This window comes from Cygnus atratus, chromosome 1, assembly GCF_013377495.2.
Source record: "Cygnus atratus isolate AKBS03 ecotype Queensland, Australia chromosome 1, CAtr_DNAZoo_HiC_assembly, whole genome shotgun sequence".
NCBI classification, from domain to species: Eukaryota; Metazoa; Chordata; class Aves; order Anseriformes; family Anatidae; genus Cygnus; species Cygnus atratus.
In genome coordinates, this window is record NC_066362.1 from 100091535 (window position 1) to 100108552 (window position 17018).

The window sequence follows — 17018 nt, forward strand, 5'->3', positions numbered from 1 at the left end:
ACGGTCACAGATTCACCAACAACGTAACATGCCCTTACTCTAGTCACGTTCAATGAGAACTATCATGGCTAGGAACAATGCAATTAAGTGCAACTTGTTACAGCAAGAGGTACACAGGTTCTTTGGATTGCTGGTGATGATTTACCATCTGTAAAAGCAAGCTAGCATGCGTGAAATACATAGGTACACAGCCTGGCAATTAACGCATTAAAAAGGTACAAAGACCCTACAGAGATTTCTGTGTTTCTGCAGAGACACCCAGTATAACCAAGTGTTCAAATCTCACCCAAAGGTGTTCCAATGGGGGGGGAAGAGAGGCTGAGCCCGCCGACTGATCCCAGAAGTCAGGATGGTATCTTCCCTAACATCGCCTCTCTCTTAATCCAATTTATATTATTTTCTATCTTTTAGGTGGAGACTGAGTGACTCTAGTCATATACACCTTTCTTATGATTAGTGCTAAATTTTCTCACTTTTGTTTAAAGTTATAGGCTCCGAGAAATTCAGAGCGCATGCTCAGTGAGGGGTGGTCACACCTTGGAGGTGGGTAGCTTTGGGGGTGGAGGTGTGTTTTGGTATTATAATGATATTATAACGAGCAAAGTTCACCAAAACAACAGCATTTTGTCAAAAACATGGCAGGAGGTTGGCCCAGGGTAGTAAATATGCAGCTTTTCGATTCCGATGTACCTCTGAGTTCCCATTTTATCACGGAGCCTGGCTGCGGTGTCTCCACTCCACTCCACCCTCCGTACAGTTCCTCTTAGAGCCAGCACACCAGGTTCCCCTAGTGCAATAACATCTAAGGTTAGAGGCCTAGGGAACACTTCGGTAATGCAGCTACACTCCACCCTGAAAACTTCTTCAATGCTGTACATTTTCTTTAAAATGTGAATTTTAGTTTAATCTTCCTAGTCACTTTAGCCAATTACTCCACAATCTCTTGCAGAACATTGACAACCTTGACCGGGTCTCCACTTTAGCATGTGGGACACGTTTGATGTTACATACCATTCCTGCCCGTGCTCAGCATTCGCACAGACTGCAGTTTTTCTTCATGTAAATGTTCTGCTGTAAGCTTTGAGAATCTGTGATGGAAGAACAGCACTACTGTTCTATATAGCTTTAAAGCTGAGTAGCGCCTTCTACTTATTCAGCTAACGGAAAAAAATCTTTGCAGCTTGTACACCACTACTCTCTGGTTCTGTGTAAGCAATTTTAAGTAGTAAACAGAAGCTGCAGTCAATAAAAGTATCAGTACAGTAACAACAACAACAACAAAAGAATCCAAATCCTAGGATTAGGTATTTATGAGTTATTTCAAAATAGAAATGAAGCCATTTTCATAGAAATGATTGGGACATCTACGGGAGTAGGTCAGTCTTGTGGTTGCACAGTGATAAGACATGACTAATCTTGACTGGATGAAATGACACATGGTCTCCACCAAATTTCATCAGCTGTGAAAGGAAAGCAGTCCTCCATCTGCTGACTGAGGATCTAGTCGGCATCAACACAGGAACACTAGCCTCAACATTTAACATGCTACTCTGCCAAAAAAGGGTTTCCCCTCCTGATACCAATCCTGAATTCAAAAGATTTCCGACACCATACATCAACTTGAAAGATGAACAGAAACTTCAACTTCATCAGCAGAAAGTTATTTATCGCTTATTGTTAAAATCAACCCAGCCTGTGGTGAGCCTATGGTACAAGTTAGGAGCGTCTTCTCAAGCTCCTTCAAAATAACCAAGTTCTACCCTTAGAAATTTTCCGTAAAGTGATTAGCTATTTCACCAGTCTTGAGTTCTTAAAGGCTAGAGAAGATGGCAGCACTGAATGCCAGAACATATGCTTCTCTTTATTTCACAAAAGGAGATAAGAAGTAAGTGCTTGAGAGGACTTTCTAAGCAACCTGGATCTGCACATCTTCATTCACCATCTCCAAACAATGGAGAAGCCTCAGTAGAGGGGCAAGCTACCTGCACGAGATCTAAACTCGGCAGGGATATCAGCTGAGCTTCTCATTAAAGTGTTTATTTTAATTTCTTTCACATGCACACACAGTACACACAGCCTGTCCCATTACATTACCACATGCAATGGACAGCTCTGGAAGAGTTAAGAGTGTGTAAAGATCTGAGATCAGGTAACTGACAGAAGGAAACAGTAGAAATCAGCAGTCACAAAAATTTCCCATTCAGAAGCATTTTAATACTAGGAAAATAGCTCCACTTTTGTCCAAGTCATTTAACATGTATATGTCTGAAAGGGTACTGCAAATACACTCTAAACCACTGTAAGGCTGGCTCTCTCACGTCAAACAACACCAAAAAAAAATTATCTCTGTAGCTGTTTTGAGAGTAGGCAAACAGGCTGTGCAGATCATCAAAGAACTGTCAGGATGTGATAATTTTCAGCCCTGTCATTGAATTGCAGGTCATTCAGGTGGGAAGGGACTACACCTTCTGCTCAGTGCAGGGTCAGCAGTCCCGGGCTGCTTGGGGCTTTGATCACTCAGGTCCTGAAAACCTCCATGGATGGAGACTGCACAGCTTCTTTGGACAACCTGTTGTGCTGTTGGACTGTCCTCACACAAAAAAAATTCTTTCTCTCCTCAAAGGGCAAGTGTTCCGGCCATCTTACCTCATGATGGCCCTTCACTCAGCTCACTACAGCTTATTGACATCTCTCTTTCTTGTTTTGGGGGCCCAAAACTGGACATAGTATTCTAAATGTGCTCTGACAAGTGCCAAGTAAAGAGCAATAATCACTTTACTCTCTCTTCTGCGTGGACTCTTGCTGATGCAGCCCAGTGTGCTGTTAGCCTTCCTTACTACCAGGGCACGCTGCTGGCTCATGTTTAGTGTACTGTCCACCGGGACCCCCAGATCTGGACCTTGATCATGAATTAGCAGAGTGGGTTGATATCGGGTCTTTCAGAGATGACTTCCCTCTGAGCTCTCCATACTGTGTCAGGATGTCCGTTTGTCATATGCTGTGGTGAGTCATTGCCATGCTACCCTGACAAGCTACAGCTGCATGTGACTCTGAGCTGTCTGTAGTCATGGAGCCTAGTGCTGACTTTGTGGAGGAAATACAAAATGTGCTGAGCTGAGGCAATTTTGAGACCTGTGAAACCAAACTTGTACAACATCTAGGGTTAGTTAGGGAGCACAGGACAGGTTGGGGGCAGTGCGATACTTACGTCTGCACTCCACCGTGCTTCGCAAAATTTGGAACAGTAGCTCTAGGGATGAGAACTGAAACCACTTGCTCCATCCTCTGACTCGGGGAAAGAAGGAGGGAGGACTGAATTACTGTGCTTTTGGGGACTGAACCCCTCCATGCAGCATTTGAGAATGCAAAGTTGTTGGGTGCACTTTGATTTCTATATGCCAAAAAGCATGTGTACACAACCATCCAAACATCATTGCCTTACTTTTGATGTACTGCTTATCGCCTGGAGGAAGTATGGAGCTGTGACCCTGGAGGGAAGAGTATGGTCACAGCTCCGAGGGTCAGGATGGCTACCAATCCATTCTTGTGAAAAGCACCAGAGTTTGGTCCAGCACCTGAGTGGTGGCAGTGGCACTCGTTTCCCCCAAGGTGGGATGCAGGCAAGATAGCAAATATATTAATTTGCAAAGATGAAGTATAATATAATTGGAAAGAGAAAATCTATTCACTCCTGTTGCGTTGGGAGTGGAATGAGGGCTATGTAATGATGCAGTGCTACAGGGAAAGCCTTCTGGGTAGCACTCAGCTTGCAGCAGGGATTCTAAGTAATTTGTAAATAAAGCCTAAAATCTGCTTTCCTACCCAAGAATCTTACTGTATAGCCATGATGTTCTAGGCAGCCAAGTGTGGGACAGGAAAGCTGCAACTCGTGAGAGCTCATGTCTCTATCAGGGGTACTGGGCAGGTTATTCTGACTTCTCGAGCACAGGTTTTATACTCTGGAAACTGGGAATGATGACTCAGAATACTTGTTATTTGGGGTAAAATATTTACAGTTTGAAACACTATACATTGCAGCCATTAAATGCTGGAAGAACTGTCAAGTGTTGTAAAGCCTCAAGCTGAGGTGTGTTGCTTTCCAAGATTGGTTTTTGGAGGCCCATCTGTTACATGATTTGAAAAGGGAGCTAACGCTGAAGACAGCCCTCTTCTTTTTGTAAAAATTACATGTTTTAAATCTTCTCTTTTTTAAAAGACCTAAAGTCTTGTGTATGTATATAGTAAACCACTTTACCTTTGTTGTTAAATATACAGGACAGAAAGGAAAGCTGAGACGTTACCAGTGGAAATAACATCAAAATATATCTTCTAGAATAACAACACAGTTCTTTGTTAGAGGCTGTCTCCAGACTTGGTTTCAGTCTGTGATGACGGAATCACATCACTGTCTTGGCTTTGCTGCCTATCTAGACTTCTGGCCTTGCTTTAACAAACAAAAAAAGTCCTTAAGGGTAATCAGGCACACTGATAGCGTGAGCCTTAAGTCCTAAATACTTGAATATTGCATCAGTCTTAATAACTTGATGTTTCCTTAAGGTGAAGCCTCAGCTAGAAGAAAAAGAAGGGAAAACCTTTGATGTCTTCACTGCAGTGGAGTTTAAGGCTCAGGTGGTTGCTGGAACAAACTACTTTATCAAGGTAAAGGACACAGGGCAGGGGACTCTCTCCTAGGCTACAAAATGTTGATTCCTGTTCCAACAAAGAACAAGAAGATATCTTTTCTTTAACAATGCTGGGAAAAAAAAATCCATTTCTCTCATGCCATTCTCTTACTGCACAATATCTAAATGAATCACATAGCTCTCCTTTCACCTTTTGCTAATGCAAACCCAAGTAGCTGCACTGGCTACAGTGCACCTTAACCAGAATACTGTGCCTGAGTTGTGTTTGTGGACTTCCCTGGCCTGGAAGTTGCAGGGGAGTAACACTAGCAGTATTTGCAGCAAGGAGCAAGAGGAAAACCTGAATCTTTTTATGTATTGTTTTGCAACTGTGAATACATCTGTAGATTTAAGGTATACTGTGTATTTTATTGGCAAAGACTGGAAGGTGGACTTAAACAGAAATGATTCTGAAAGAAAAAGAGGAGTACTGTATTCTTTGGAAAGAAACATTCCCTTAATCATGTTTATCCTCTTGCAGCAGTAGGATGTAATGTCCAGTAGAGGGTGTATGAGTTTAAAAAAAAATCGCTTATTTTCTGGATCCTAAGGAGAAGTCCTAGAAAGGAACTTGACCTGTACAAGCATTTCTGCATTAATAACAATAAATATTTCTCTCAAATTTAGATGGTATATTTCATTGGCATTTCTCTGTTTTCTTTACTGCTTTTTCAATACTGGTTGCTATCTTGCTCCGTTTTTTTCTGTGAGCCTTTTTCAGATTCCAAATGACTAAATCATAGAATCATTTAAACTGAAAAAGACTTGTAAGATCATCTGGTCCAACCTTTAACCTAATGTTGCCAATTCCATCATTAAACCGTGTCACTAAGCACATCTACGTTTACATGTATATTTTCATTAGAAATTGTTTTAATTTGGTGAGGCAACAAGAAAGGCTTTGGGGAGGGAGGATGGGGGTGGGAGGACAGGTGTGTGTGTGTGTGTGTTGGAAATTTTGATATTTTACTTTGGGAGAGGTGTTGCTGCATTCTGAACTGAGAAGAAACAGCCCACCTGTGTATGACACCGGTGCAGATTCTTGGTCCCACACTGAAGAAACCATACATGCACATTATTATGCTTCTTGTGGCAGGAATGCTGTGTGAGCAAGTAAGTAGCACTGTTTAGAGCATGTTCTCTTTCCTAACTATTAAGGGGAACTTAAGGGAGCTCAAACTACTTTCTTTGCATATATTCTTTTACTCACATCAGCCCAAAGCATCCTCCCCCACTCCCAACGTGGAACATTGGAGGAATACGTCAGGGTTGTTATGCACTGCTTGTTTTGATAAAATGGTATGGTGTGGTATGGAGATGGTATTTTTTAGCTTTGACTAGTATTTCAGAGCCCTCTCAAGCTTTAGTCAGGCAGCAGACCTAGACACAATATGCACAAGATGAAGAAAGCTTTCAAAACTTATTTTATTCTCATGCATTTACTGACACAGGCAGAATCCACATGCAACTTGCAGAAGTCCGGAAACATTCTCCACCATCTCTCAGAAGTAGGTCAGAGGATCATCTCTGGTTTTGCCAGTTTGAAAACTGACAAGGCTGGGACCTTGGTTTTCATGAGGAAGGGCTTGGAACACCCTTAAGTGGACGTAGCCAGTATCAGAATCTTGGACCTAGAAACCAGAACAGTGGGAGAACGAGGATCATGTGTGGAACTAAAAGGTGCTCTTATATACTTGGCAGGACATCTTCTCTCAGCAGCTTAAGTTTAGGCATATCTTCACTTCAGTGACTCTTAGCCCAAGTCTGGATGGTAACTGGTGGCAGAAACTACATGGAGAACTCTATGTCTCTATGTATTAGAGGTTGTAATAAAACAAGTTTAAAAAAAAAAACAACATCAGACAGATGTTAATGGAAAATGAGGACTTCTTGGGTGTAGAAGCACCAGAAGAAACAAAAGGAGAAAGGTTTGGATGGCATCCTATTTAGTTCATTGAGATCCTTGTCCATTGGCTTGAAACCTGTCTTCCCCTCCAGAAAGCCCTCACAAAGATTTCCTACAAAGTTGTGCAGAATTTCCTACATACAGAGCCAAATACAACAGGTGCTTAACTCTTATTGTGTGAGGTCTATGGTATTAAAGGAAAGTTTAATGCCTTAGGATCTTAAGAGGTCTTTACACGCGTTCTGGTAACTGCAGTGCTGCACCATGTTTGTCTTTGTCTGGATTACATCTCAGCTGTAAATTTGTTGGTAAAATATTAGCGATGTGGAAAATTCCCAAGTATAAAAGAATGACTCTTGCAACAGAGCTCATTCCAGCTAATGCTAAATTGAAGAAGTGTTTCCTGTCACTTGCAAAATTGGGAAAGACATCATCAGTCACCAGTGCTATAAATGTGTTTATTAAGTTTGATTACATATCAGTCTTAATTTCTGGGTAGCTTGGTCATGAGGCTTAGCACGGACAGCAGGCAAGTACTTTACACATGTGATTGCCTAGGTCAGCAATAAGCACTAAGGGAAGAAATGCAACTGGGCGTGACTTCTGGCTCTACCTCTGCAGCTGATGACACAGAACCAAAAGGGTCAACACACGTGCTTGCATGCAAAACTAGTTAGAAGAATCTGGGATGCTCGCATTAAATTAAACAGTTGACTAACTCTCCAACAGATGCTCAGGCTGGCCTCAAATTAATCATTTTAAACACTACTGGAGGACACAGAAGGAATATGAAATCCGCTGCTTTGCCTTGAAAGGCAACAGGGGAGCACAGTTACAGCTAGTTTAGATAATTTGCGCTGATAAGGCTATCCACTCTCTTCAACTAAGATGATCTTACAAAAGTTATCATTCACATCTGAAGAAGCACAGTGAATGTTAAGCTTTTATACTTCTATTCAAGAGTAGTGACAGAGGAATTTTATAAGCAGTTACAGATAGTGTTGATTCTTGCTAGTCACATCAGGTTTTCTACATGTGCTTCCCTTTCCTGCTATAAGCCACTATGCAAGTCACCTATATTGTTTGACTACAAAGTAATCCCTCTTATAAAACATACAAACCTTAATGAAGTAGTTTATTCCAGCAACCACCTGAGTCTTATATACTATGGCTCGAAAGATGCCATATGTTCTGTTTTCCCTGCTTTCAAATTGTGGCTTCACCTGAAAAAGGAAAAAGAAAAATAGTTGGCAGATTCATATTTAGGCTTTTCCTTCCCATCTACCACTCCAATTCTCAGATTTCTAAACACACACCTGTAATGAAATAAACCCAGAACCATCTAAATAATTCAATTTACAACTAAATCTCCAGCCTTCTTTCCTATTTCAAGTGTTGCCTCCAGCATTCTTTAAAATCACATTAGAGTTAGGCTTCCTAATAGTTTTTTTTTCCTAAAAGCTGCCCATCTAAAGTGTTTCCTGACAAAAACCAACAACAGACCTGCATAAACATCATCAGTTCTTCACTACATAGCAGTTGCAGATAGTGTAGTTTCAAAAGAAAAAATACTCTGTGCTGAAAGCATTTACCCGCTCAGTTCAGGTAGATGCATTTATGTGCAGTATCCAGGTTAAGCCCTGTGGATCTTAAAATATGCACAGTTAAAACATTTACAGACTTTTCATGTACATTTTGAAAGGACGAAGGAAAGGACAAAGGAAAGGATGAAGGAAAGGACGAAGGAAAGGACATAACTGTTTATCCTGAAACAAAGTGTAGGGAAAGCTTTAAGTTCATTACCCATCACATTGATACGGCCCTCTGAGGCAAAATATTCCGACAATTATAAGGCTGAAGGGGCAGGGAAGTTGCAGGGGGACAGCTGTGAGCAGTGGTGGAAGTCTGTCCAGGTGTCTAAGGCATCACAATTTATGTACCAGTGATTGTTTTACTATAGTCATTAGCATCCAATGATACAAATTCCCAGCAGAAAGGCAGCCACTGCAAAAGTAACCAGAAAACTTATTTCTGTCATCTAGAAAGCAAAAGCTATCTTTTGCAGGCTGGGTAACAGCCTCTCCTCAGCACATGACACACGTTAATGGCTTGATGCACGGAAGATGCATTCCAGAAGTCGGGCAGACCAGTGTATAATCACTCAGCAGCCTGCTCAGGCAGTCCCTGGTAGGAGCTCAGCACTTCTCACCACCAAGCTGTTTCACACACGTTCACAGAACAAATCACCCTTCCCAGCACACCCACCTACAACTCTCTGCCACTCCCATTCCTTCCTACCAAGCAGGTCCCAAAGAGTGCCCTGGTAACATCCAGATCAACTGTTATCAGTCAGAAATTATCCAATACCTTCAATTCATCATATTGAGGCTTCTCATACTCTCTCACTGTTATCATTTACTGAAGTAACTGCTAAGGGCCTTTTGATGTTCATCCAGACTAACAAGGCAGGTTCCATATGGCTTCAATTTCCAACCCTCTTCCAGCTGGCTGGGTCTGGGGGCTTCTAAGGTGCAAAAGTTAACTGTGGCATCTTTAGGTACACTTAATTCCTCTCTCAAGACAAAAGAAAGTCAGCTCTTCCCCTCCCCAGGTTTATGATCTCGCCTGGCCTCTGACCACTATTTCCACACTTGTCATTTATGGACAGAGCCTTCAGTAAATTCAGGTGGGCAAGCAGACAGCTTCTTAACCCACAAGCGGAAAAATACAACATTTCTAAGCCCTTATTTAACAGCTCCTTAAACCCCAAACATTCCTCAGCTTTAGGCAATAGCTATAAAAAAAGGAGACTGGATAAAGAGCATTCCCCAACTCACTAAGGTTTAGAGTACAAACGAGGCAAAAGGTGTAAGTAAATAATTATGTAGTCTCAAGAGCTGACAGACCTTGAACAAATATAGTTATCTATATGGTATATAAGATACTGAGTTATGCAGACGCATAACTTCACTCAAATCATATCAATTGCTCCTCCTCTTAGCAGATCATAAAATTGTATAGAATTGCATCATTAAAGGGTGACACTTACCTGGCCAGAAGCACAGGAGGGCTGCCCCACCATAAGGTTTGCCTTCACAAGAATATTTTCCTTACAGAACTATATCAAAGGCTCTGCATTGGGGCATGAGCTTTTTTGAAGACAAACATCCAGCAAAGGGGAGGGCTGAGAGGAGCACCAGGGACACCCCTCTCTCACCCTCAACAGAAGGCAGAAATTTCACCTTGCAGAAAATTAAGAGCGAAGAATAATTTGCCTTCATTTTCCTGAAGTTACTGAGAATAGAAGAGCACCAAAAATTAGATCAGTCCTCTTCTGGAATCAAACCGAATACCACTACATTCACATTTCAGATTCTGTATTTGTCCGGGACTTTGTGAACATTAGCACAGATTGAAATGGACTTTTACATTTTAAGGTGCATTTGTTGCCCACTGACCACCAGGCACCAAGGTTTCATACTTGCTGTGCACTGCAATACGGTAGGATTTTGATCACCCATAGCACAGCCCAGCATTAAAAACACAGCTCAATATCTGGTATGCTACGGTGTTCTAGCACCATTCGAAGAAGGCCTTTACACATTTAACACACTCATTGGTCAAACCTCACAGCCTTCAGCTGGCTGGAGACATTGCCCTTCCTGTCTTACACGTGAAGAAACCACAATTGCAAATACACAAAGGTACCACAAACCCTGGCATCATTCTATGGTCTTCAGCAGTCTGTGGTCTCTCTGTGGGTAAAAAGGAGTTTGTGATCTATGCAAGTGCGGCTTGTTAAACCATATCTGTCAGCATAGGAGGAACAGTAATACTGCTCCTTAGCAATTAAATCCATTTCCCACAGACAAATTTAGATAACCCTTTCCCTTCCTGTTCTGCAAACTATCTCCCCTCTGACTAGCCTGTTAGCACCATCCACCAGCACATACACCAACTCTCCCCCATGTATATGTACAACTGACAGCCTCAGTCTGCCTGTTTTACAAGGATCTCCTGGTTGCAATGCCTCTCCGCATAAACAACCTAGCTCACCTTAGTCTGGCTCCATCATTGCCTGCTGTTAGCCTACAAGCTCACAGGAAACACGAAACAGTGCTGGTGGAAATGCTGTCCACCATGGCACAGCAAAGGTGAGCTTGGAGTCCTGCACACACAGGAGTGTGCAGCAGTATCAGACAACATCTTCAGCCCCACTACTTCTTCCATCTGTTTCCTCAAGTAGGGCATAAATTATACTTTGTACAGGTGCCAAAGAAGGAAGAGCTCATCCCTTCAGAGTTGCAAGGGTGAAGGGGATTGCTAGGATGGCTTGGAACACCAGATGGTAGGTATGAAAGGAGCTTTCCCATGCCACGTTGTCCCTCTCCTGCTCCTCAAGATGTGCTCTGTATCTTTTTGAATTGCTGCACCACAAAGGATTAGAGCATCTCCAGAGGTGTTGTCAACACTTGTGCTTCCAGGAAGGTACCACTCACTGCCTGTAACTAACCACTTTGGCAACTTAGAAGAGGTTTGGCAACTGGTCTCACCCTGTTCGGCTTCTGCCAAGCTCACCTTGCCCTGCTGGCTCACCAACAGCCCCTGCTTCACAGCTGTTAACTCTAGAAAGCACTAGATGCCAGGAGAGAACATGCTATTTAGCTATGCTGTGTCCTGCATATAATTTTTTTCGTGCATACACTGCACATGGTTTGTCCTATCCACATACTTCAGTGAGGAATTAATTTTATCAGGTACAATCTTCTCCCTTCAAATATATCGACCTCAGTGCTGGCACAATAGAGTTGGTCTTTTAACTATACGCAAAGATTAAGTGAAGGTAGCCAGTACTATGCCTGCCTATGGACAAGGATGAAAGAGAAAAGTGATTTGTTTTTATCTTACTTGCACAGTGCCTACACAGAACGCTGAGAAAAATACTTACTGACAAAGGCATTTTCAGCTTCTTCAGTTTAAACACTCAGTATCACCACCTGGTCTCCCAGCCTTGGCAAAAGATTCACCCTTCACACAGACTTTATCTTTAGATAGGTTGCAACTCACCTGGTCAACAATATGCTGGATTTCTGGAGTAGCAGGCTTAGTTTCAGATAAGCCCCCAGGTACCATAGTGGCAGGTAACATCTCTGAAATGATGGGTGGTTCTGAGGAGGGAAGTCCAGAGTAGTCTGAGAAGAGTCACCAGGCACCTCGTACATATACACATACACATGTCATGGAATCATATGACTTTTAACATATGGAACCTACCACTACCAAACTGGAGGAGGAGAGAAATACTGAGAGCAGGGGCAAAAAGCCATGTAAAGCACTAATGATATTAATAGTAAATGTAAAGAGCACATTAAAATCTTACGTGTATAAAGGTTCCATGTCAGTAAGAAAAGTAAACTACATTCTCCAGCCATCCATACCTTAAGACAGTTGGTTAGGGCTGAAACTAGAACCTCTTGTCTCCCCACCCACATGCAGGTGACTAGTCTGTACACTCAGGAAATGCATTAAAGCCACACCCAGCATTTCCCAACACATTTAATATCAGAAGAAAGCGTTCAGTAATTTCCTTAGTGCAGGTCCCGATCTACTTGAAATTGTATTGTCTCAATATCCTTCCAGGTGGGAAAGAGGAACAGATTTTGTTTTACATGCAGTGACTTTACTTACTTCTGCCTGACTAGAAAGGTGTAGAGGCAAAATTCAGAATGGGAAAAAATTTAGTCCTAGGCTCAGGTAAGTACTGCAAGTTAGTTAATTCTGTTCCTTTCCTATCAAACCTGTAGTTAGTTGCATTCAGACAATCAAGATAAAGATTCAATAATGTAGTACCATTTATGCTTTTCTTGAAACTCCAGTGCCAATTTCCTGCTTATTGACCTCCTCACAGATAACAAGTGATGCAACAGACTGCAAACATGTACTTCATATCTAACATCAAGACCTGTTCTTGGTACAAAGAGCTTGAGATTCAGAAACTAGGGCTGACAGGACTAAATTCAACGGTATACAGATGAAGATAGGAGCATGTTACAGATCAGGATGTTGCAGAATTCCCCAAAACTGTTATGTGAGTGGATGAAAGCCATATGAGGAAAAACAGCTGTCCTGCTGCATCTTCCTGAACAAAGTGAAAATTGCTTGCAGTTCTTGGGAATAAAGGGAGTGGCAGGTGTTAAAAATGGAAGTTTTCCATTTTCTCTCAATTCATCACACCAGATGAGGAGATCCTCACAGCCCCGTTCATGGAGGGAATGACAATTCAAGCCAATGAGTTCAACCTCTTTCATCTCTACAAGACATTGCTGATTCACTCAAACACTGATTGTCTTCCACCACATTCCTACCACGTGTCTTACTCACACAGCAAGACAGATGAGCTAACTAACTGGGAGAGCCAGCTCACCATACTGAGGCCACAAGTCACAGAGTACATCCGATAACAGCACAGCACCAGGGCTAAACAAAGCCATTTTATAAATTTCTCCACTCACCGGGATGCAGATCTCACTAATGCCCTTGGAAGGTATTTTGATGCAGTTCCCAAAGCAACACCACTCCTCTGGAGAACTCTTGCTTCTGATTAGTAAGAAATGCACCGAGTACAAAGACAAGAAGAGTTACGTTATAACCTCAGGAAGACTGTAGGAGTGAAACTAAAGAGATTAATGTTGTGTGGAAGTCATTCACTGGACTCCACATTTCTGGGTTTGATGGGTTTTGACTTCAAAAATTTTGTCTCAGAATGCAGTGATACATTTAACATTGGAATGCAGAGCTCTCTTGCACACGTAGCTCATGAAGTCATTTTGAAATGCTGACATCTCAGAAACTTGTTAATCAGCGGCAACAGGCTATCCAAGGCAATCTAAACCTCTCTCCTTTAAGCTTTGGATGTAATGAAACAACATTTGGAATGCTGCCTTGAAAAAAACAGCCATCCTCATTACATCTCTTGCAGAACATTGACAACCTTGACCGGGTCTCCACTTTAGCATGTGGGACACGTTTGAGGTTACATACCATTCCTGCCCGTGCTCAGCATTCGCACAGACTGCAGTTTTTCTTCATGTAAATGTTCTGCTGTAAGCTTTGAGAATCTGTGATGGAAGAACAGCACTACTGTTCTATATAGCTTTAAAGCTGAGTAGCACCTTCTACTTATTCAGCTAACGGAAAAAAATCTTTGCAGCTTGTACACCACTACTCTCTGGTTCTGTGTAAGCAATTTTAAGTAGTAAACAGAAGCTGCAGTCAATAAAAGTATCAGTACAGTAACAACAACAACAACAAAAGAATCCAAATCCTAGGATTAGGTATTTATGAGTTATTTCAAAATAGAAATGAAGCCATTTTCATAGAAATGATTGGGACATCTATGGGAGTAGGTCAGTCTTGTGGTTGCACAGTGATAAGACATGACTAATCTTGACTGGATGAAATGACACATGGTCTCCACCAAATTTCATCAGCTGTGAAAGGAAAGCAGTCCTCCATCTGCTGACTGAGGATCTAGTCGGCATCAACACAGGAACACTAGCCTCAACATTTAACATGCTACTCTGCCAAAAAAGGGTTTCCCCTCCTGATACCAATCCTGAATTCAAAAGATTTCCGACACCATACATCAACTTGAAAGATGAACAGAAACTTCATCAGCAGAAAGTTATTTATCGCTTATTGTTAAAATCAACCCAGCCTGTGGTGAGCCTATGGTACAAGTTAGGAGCGTCTTCTCAAGCTCCTTCAAAATAACCAAGTTCTACCCTTAGAAATTTTCCGTAAAGTGATTAGCTATTTCACCAGTCTTGAGTTCTTAAAGGCTAGAGAAGACGGCAGCACTGAATGCCAGAACATATGCTTCTCTTTATTTCACAACAGGAGATAAGAATTAAGCGCTTGAGAGGGCTTTCTAAGCAACCTGGATCTGCACATCTACATTCACCGTTTCCAAACAATGGAGAAGCCTCAGTAGAGGGGCAAGCTACCTGCACAAGATCTAGACTCAGCCAGGATATCAGCTGAGCTTCTCATTAAAGTGATTTTACTTGTAGAAACCAAGTTTGAACCAGGAATGGGATGAAATCCAGGTATTTGTCGGGTCCAGTATTTGATCAAGAGGCCCAGTAATTTTGTGACTATGTCAATGGCAAAGTCGAAAGAGGATTCAATCACAGACTAAGCATGATCCCATGAAAAGGGGTCACTAGACACACAGAGTATTTTACCTGCACTTGTTTAGCACGGCCCACAGCTCACACCAGTACCGCTTCTATTCCACCACAAAACATCCCACCTCACAGACAGCAAGTGTGCACTTGCAGCCCAGAAAGCCAACCGTATCCTGGGCTGCATCAAAAGAAGTGTGGCCAGCAAGCTGAGGAAGGTGATTCTCCCCCTCTGCTCTGCTCTCGTGAGACCCACCTGGAGCACTGCCTTCAGCTCTGGGGCCTCCAGCACAAGAAGACAAGGACCTGTTAGAACATGTCCAGGGGAGGACCACAAAGATGATCAAGGGCCTGGAGCACCCCTCCTACGAAAACAGGCTGAGGGAGTTGGGGTTGTTTGGCCTGGAGAAAAGGCTCTGGGGAGAAGTCATAGCAACTTTCCAGTACCTAAAGGGGGCCTACAAGAAAGCTGGGGAGGGACTTTTTGTCAGGGAGTGTAGTGATGGGATAAGCAGTAATGGCTTTAAACAAAAAGAGGGTAGATTTACATTAGATATAAGGGGAAAATTCTTTATTACAAGGGTGATGAGACACTGGAACAGGATGCCCAGAGAATCTGTGGATGCCTCATCCCTGGAGGTGTTCAAGACCAGGCTGGATGGGGCTTTGGGCAACCTGGTCTCCTGGGAGGTGTCCCTGCCCATGGCAGAGGGGTTCGAATTAGATAATCTTTAAGGTGCCTTCCAACCCAAACCATTCTATGATTCTATGACAGATCTTAAATATCAAAAGATAGTAAAGCTTTTTTTCTCCTTTCCCATGCCCCAAAGCATGACATGCAATTCCAGTTACTCACCTTATTGTTCCACTAAGCTCAAGAGCAAGATTCAAACAGCCTCTGATCCACATCATTTGCCATACACTGTAAGAGATAGCCCTCTGCACTCAGAGCAGACCAAATAAGAGTAATTCAACTTTTTAGTACAACCCTTTGTATGTAACAAGCTGTAAACAACTGAAGAATGCCAAACAGGGACTTAGAAATCTTCTTAGGGTTCAGAACTTTTTCCATATACAGGCTTATATAGATCTACTTGCTTAGCTTTATATTCTTATGAAAAAATTGCATTAGTGTTTTTTTTTCCCATAGATCTCTCCCAGTTAATGCTAAGCTGCACTACCACAAAAACAAACAAACAACACCCCCACCCCGTCCCCCTCAAAAAAAAGACCTGCAAATGTATAACATCCATACAGGTCACTTTTCACAGCATCTGCTTAGCTGAAGAAGTTCTCATACAACAGTTGAGCAGACATCTGGATGAATAAAGGAAGACAGTGATTAATTCCCATTACAATCTCAAGTTTCCACTGAAATACAACATAAGCTTAATTATTTCAGAGATATTGATGCTACCTTATACACACTGGCAGAAATTTGTATCATACAACTGGCTTAAAAGGACTGCAGTTGTAGACCCAGACCCTGGAGAGAACAAATATTTTAGGCACTTACATTAGACACCAGCTTTAGAGCAGCAACTTTGACATTAATACTAACTACTCTCAGTATTTGATTAACAGACCATCTCCTGGAAATTAGGTTACTGGCAACTCAGCCGACAGTTCTGAGAAGTACTTGACTTCCACTTTGTTTTAATATTAAAGAATAAACACTTATTCTAAACACTTAATATTAAAGAATAAACAAATAAGAATTTATCAGTGTAATGGCAAACTTTTTTTCCCCTGCTTTCAGACTTGCAGAAAAACAATGAATACTTCAAGAGGAAAATGAGAGCTTCAATCAGAGTAAAGTTCTGCTTAGTGCAGTTGCAGTACAGGGGCGGGGGGAGAAAAAAAGTGTTTTGAAATTAGGATTTACATCCTTAAAGAATTAAAACAGATTTCTACCTTGTTCTCAAAGAAAAGTGTGACTAAATGACACCACCTAAAAACCAAAGGTCACCATATAGTCTAAGATTCTCTACTGGACAAATGACTATGGAGAAAACACTGCAAAGATCTTTGCAGTTTTCAGTGACTCAAGGACATTCCTCTAGCTACTTCCTACTTGCCATATATGCAAAGCTCTTAAGGACATGAGAGTACGCAGTCATTTCAGTGGTGCAACTGAATTCCAAAGTGTTTGCAAGATGATGCCTGTATTTTTAAGGCTCTGATCAATGTCTTTTTGAAGTATTATTACTCTAACAGAAACAGCTGGTAACCAAGCAGACCATT

The 17018-nt window shown here is 41.9% G+C and overlaps 1 protein-coding gene across 8 annotated transcripts; it reads right to left on the reverse strand.

Annotated features, from left to right (window-relative positions):
- Positions 1 to 6061: 6061 nt before the first annotated feature.
- On the reverse strand, positions 6062 to 16761 carry LOC118259825 (cystatin-A-like). 8 transcript variants are annotated; one of them, XM_050708298.1, is made up of 7 exons: positions 16689 to 16758; positions 16030 to 16091; positions 15631 to 15713; positions 13101 to 13185; positions 11656 to 11756; positions 7710 to 7811; positions 6062 to 6313 (listed from the first exon to the last, which is right to left on the reverse strand). In XM_050708298.1, the coding sequence occupies exons 5-7, from the start codon at positions 11734 to 11736 to the stop codon at positions 6185 to 6187; spliced, it is 312 nt and encodes a 103-aa protein (XP_050564255.1). In that variant the 5' UTR covers positions 11737 to 11756; positions 13101 to 13185; positions 15631 to 15713; positions 16030 to 16091; positions 16689 to 16758; the 3' UTR covers positions 6062 to 6184. The 8 variants fall into 8 exon arrangements, with proteins under 8 accessions (XP_050564255.1, XP_035425494.1, XP_035425496.1 ...); XM_035569601.2 differs by lacking the exon at positions 16689 to 16758 and adding an exon at positions 16291 to 16590 and having other exon boundaries at positions 15631 to 15696; positions 16007 to 16091; XM_035569603.2 differs by lacking the exon at positions 16689 to 16758 and adding an exon at positions 16291 to 16590 and having other exon boundaries at positions 11656 to 11801; positions 15631 to 15696; positions 16007 to 16091.
- Between the last annotated feature and the right edge of the window lie 257 nt (positions 16762 to 17018).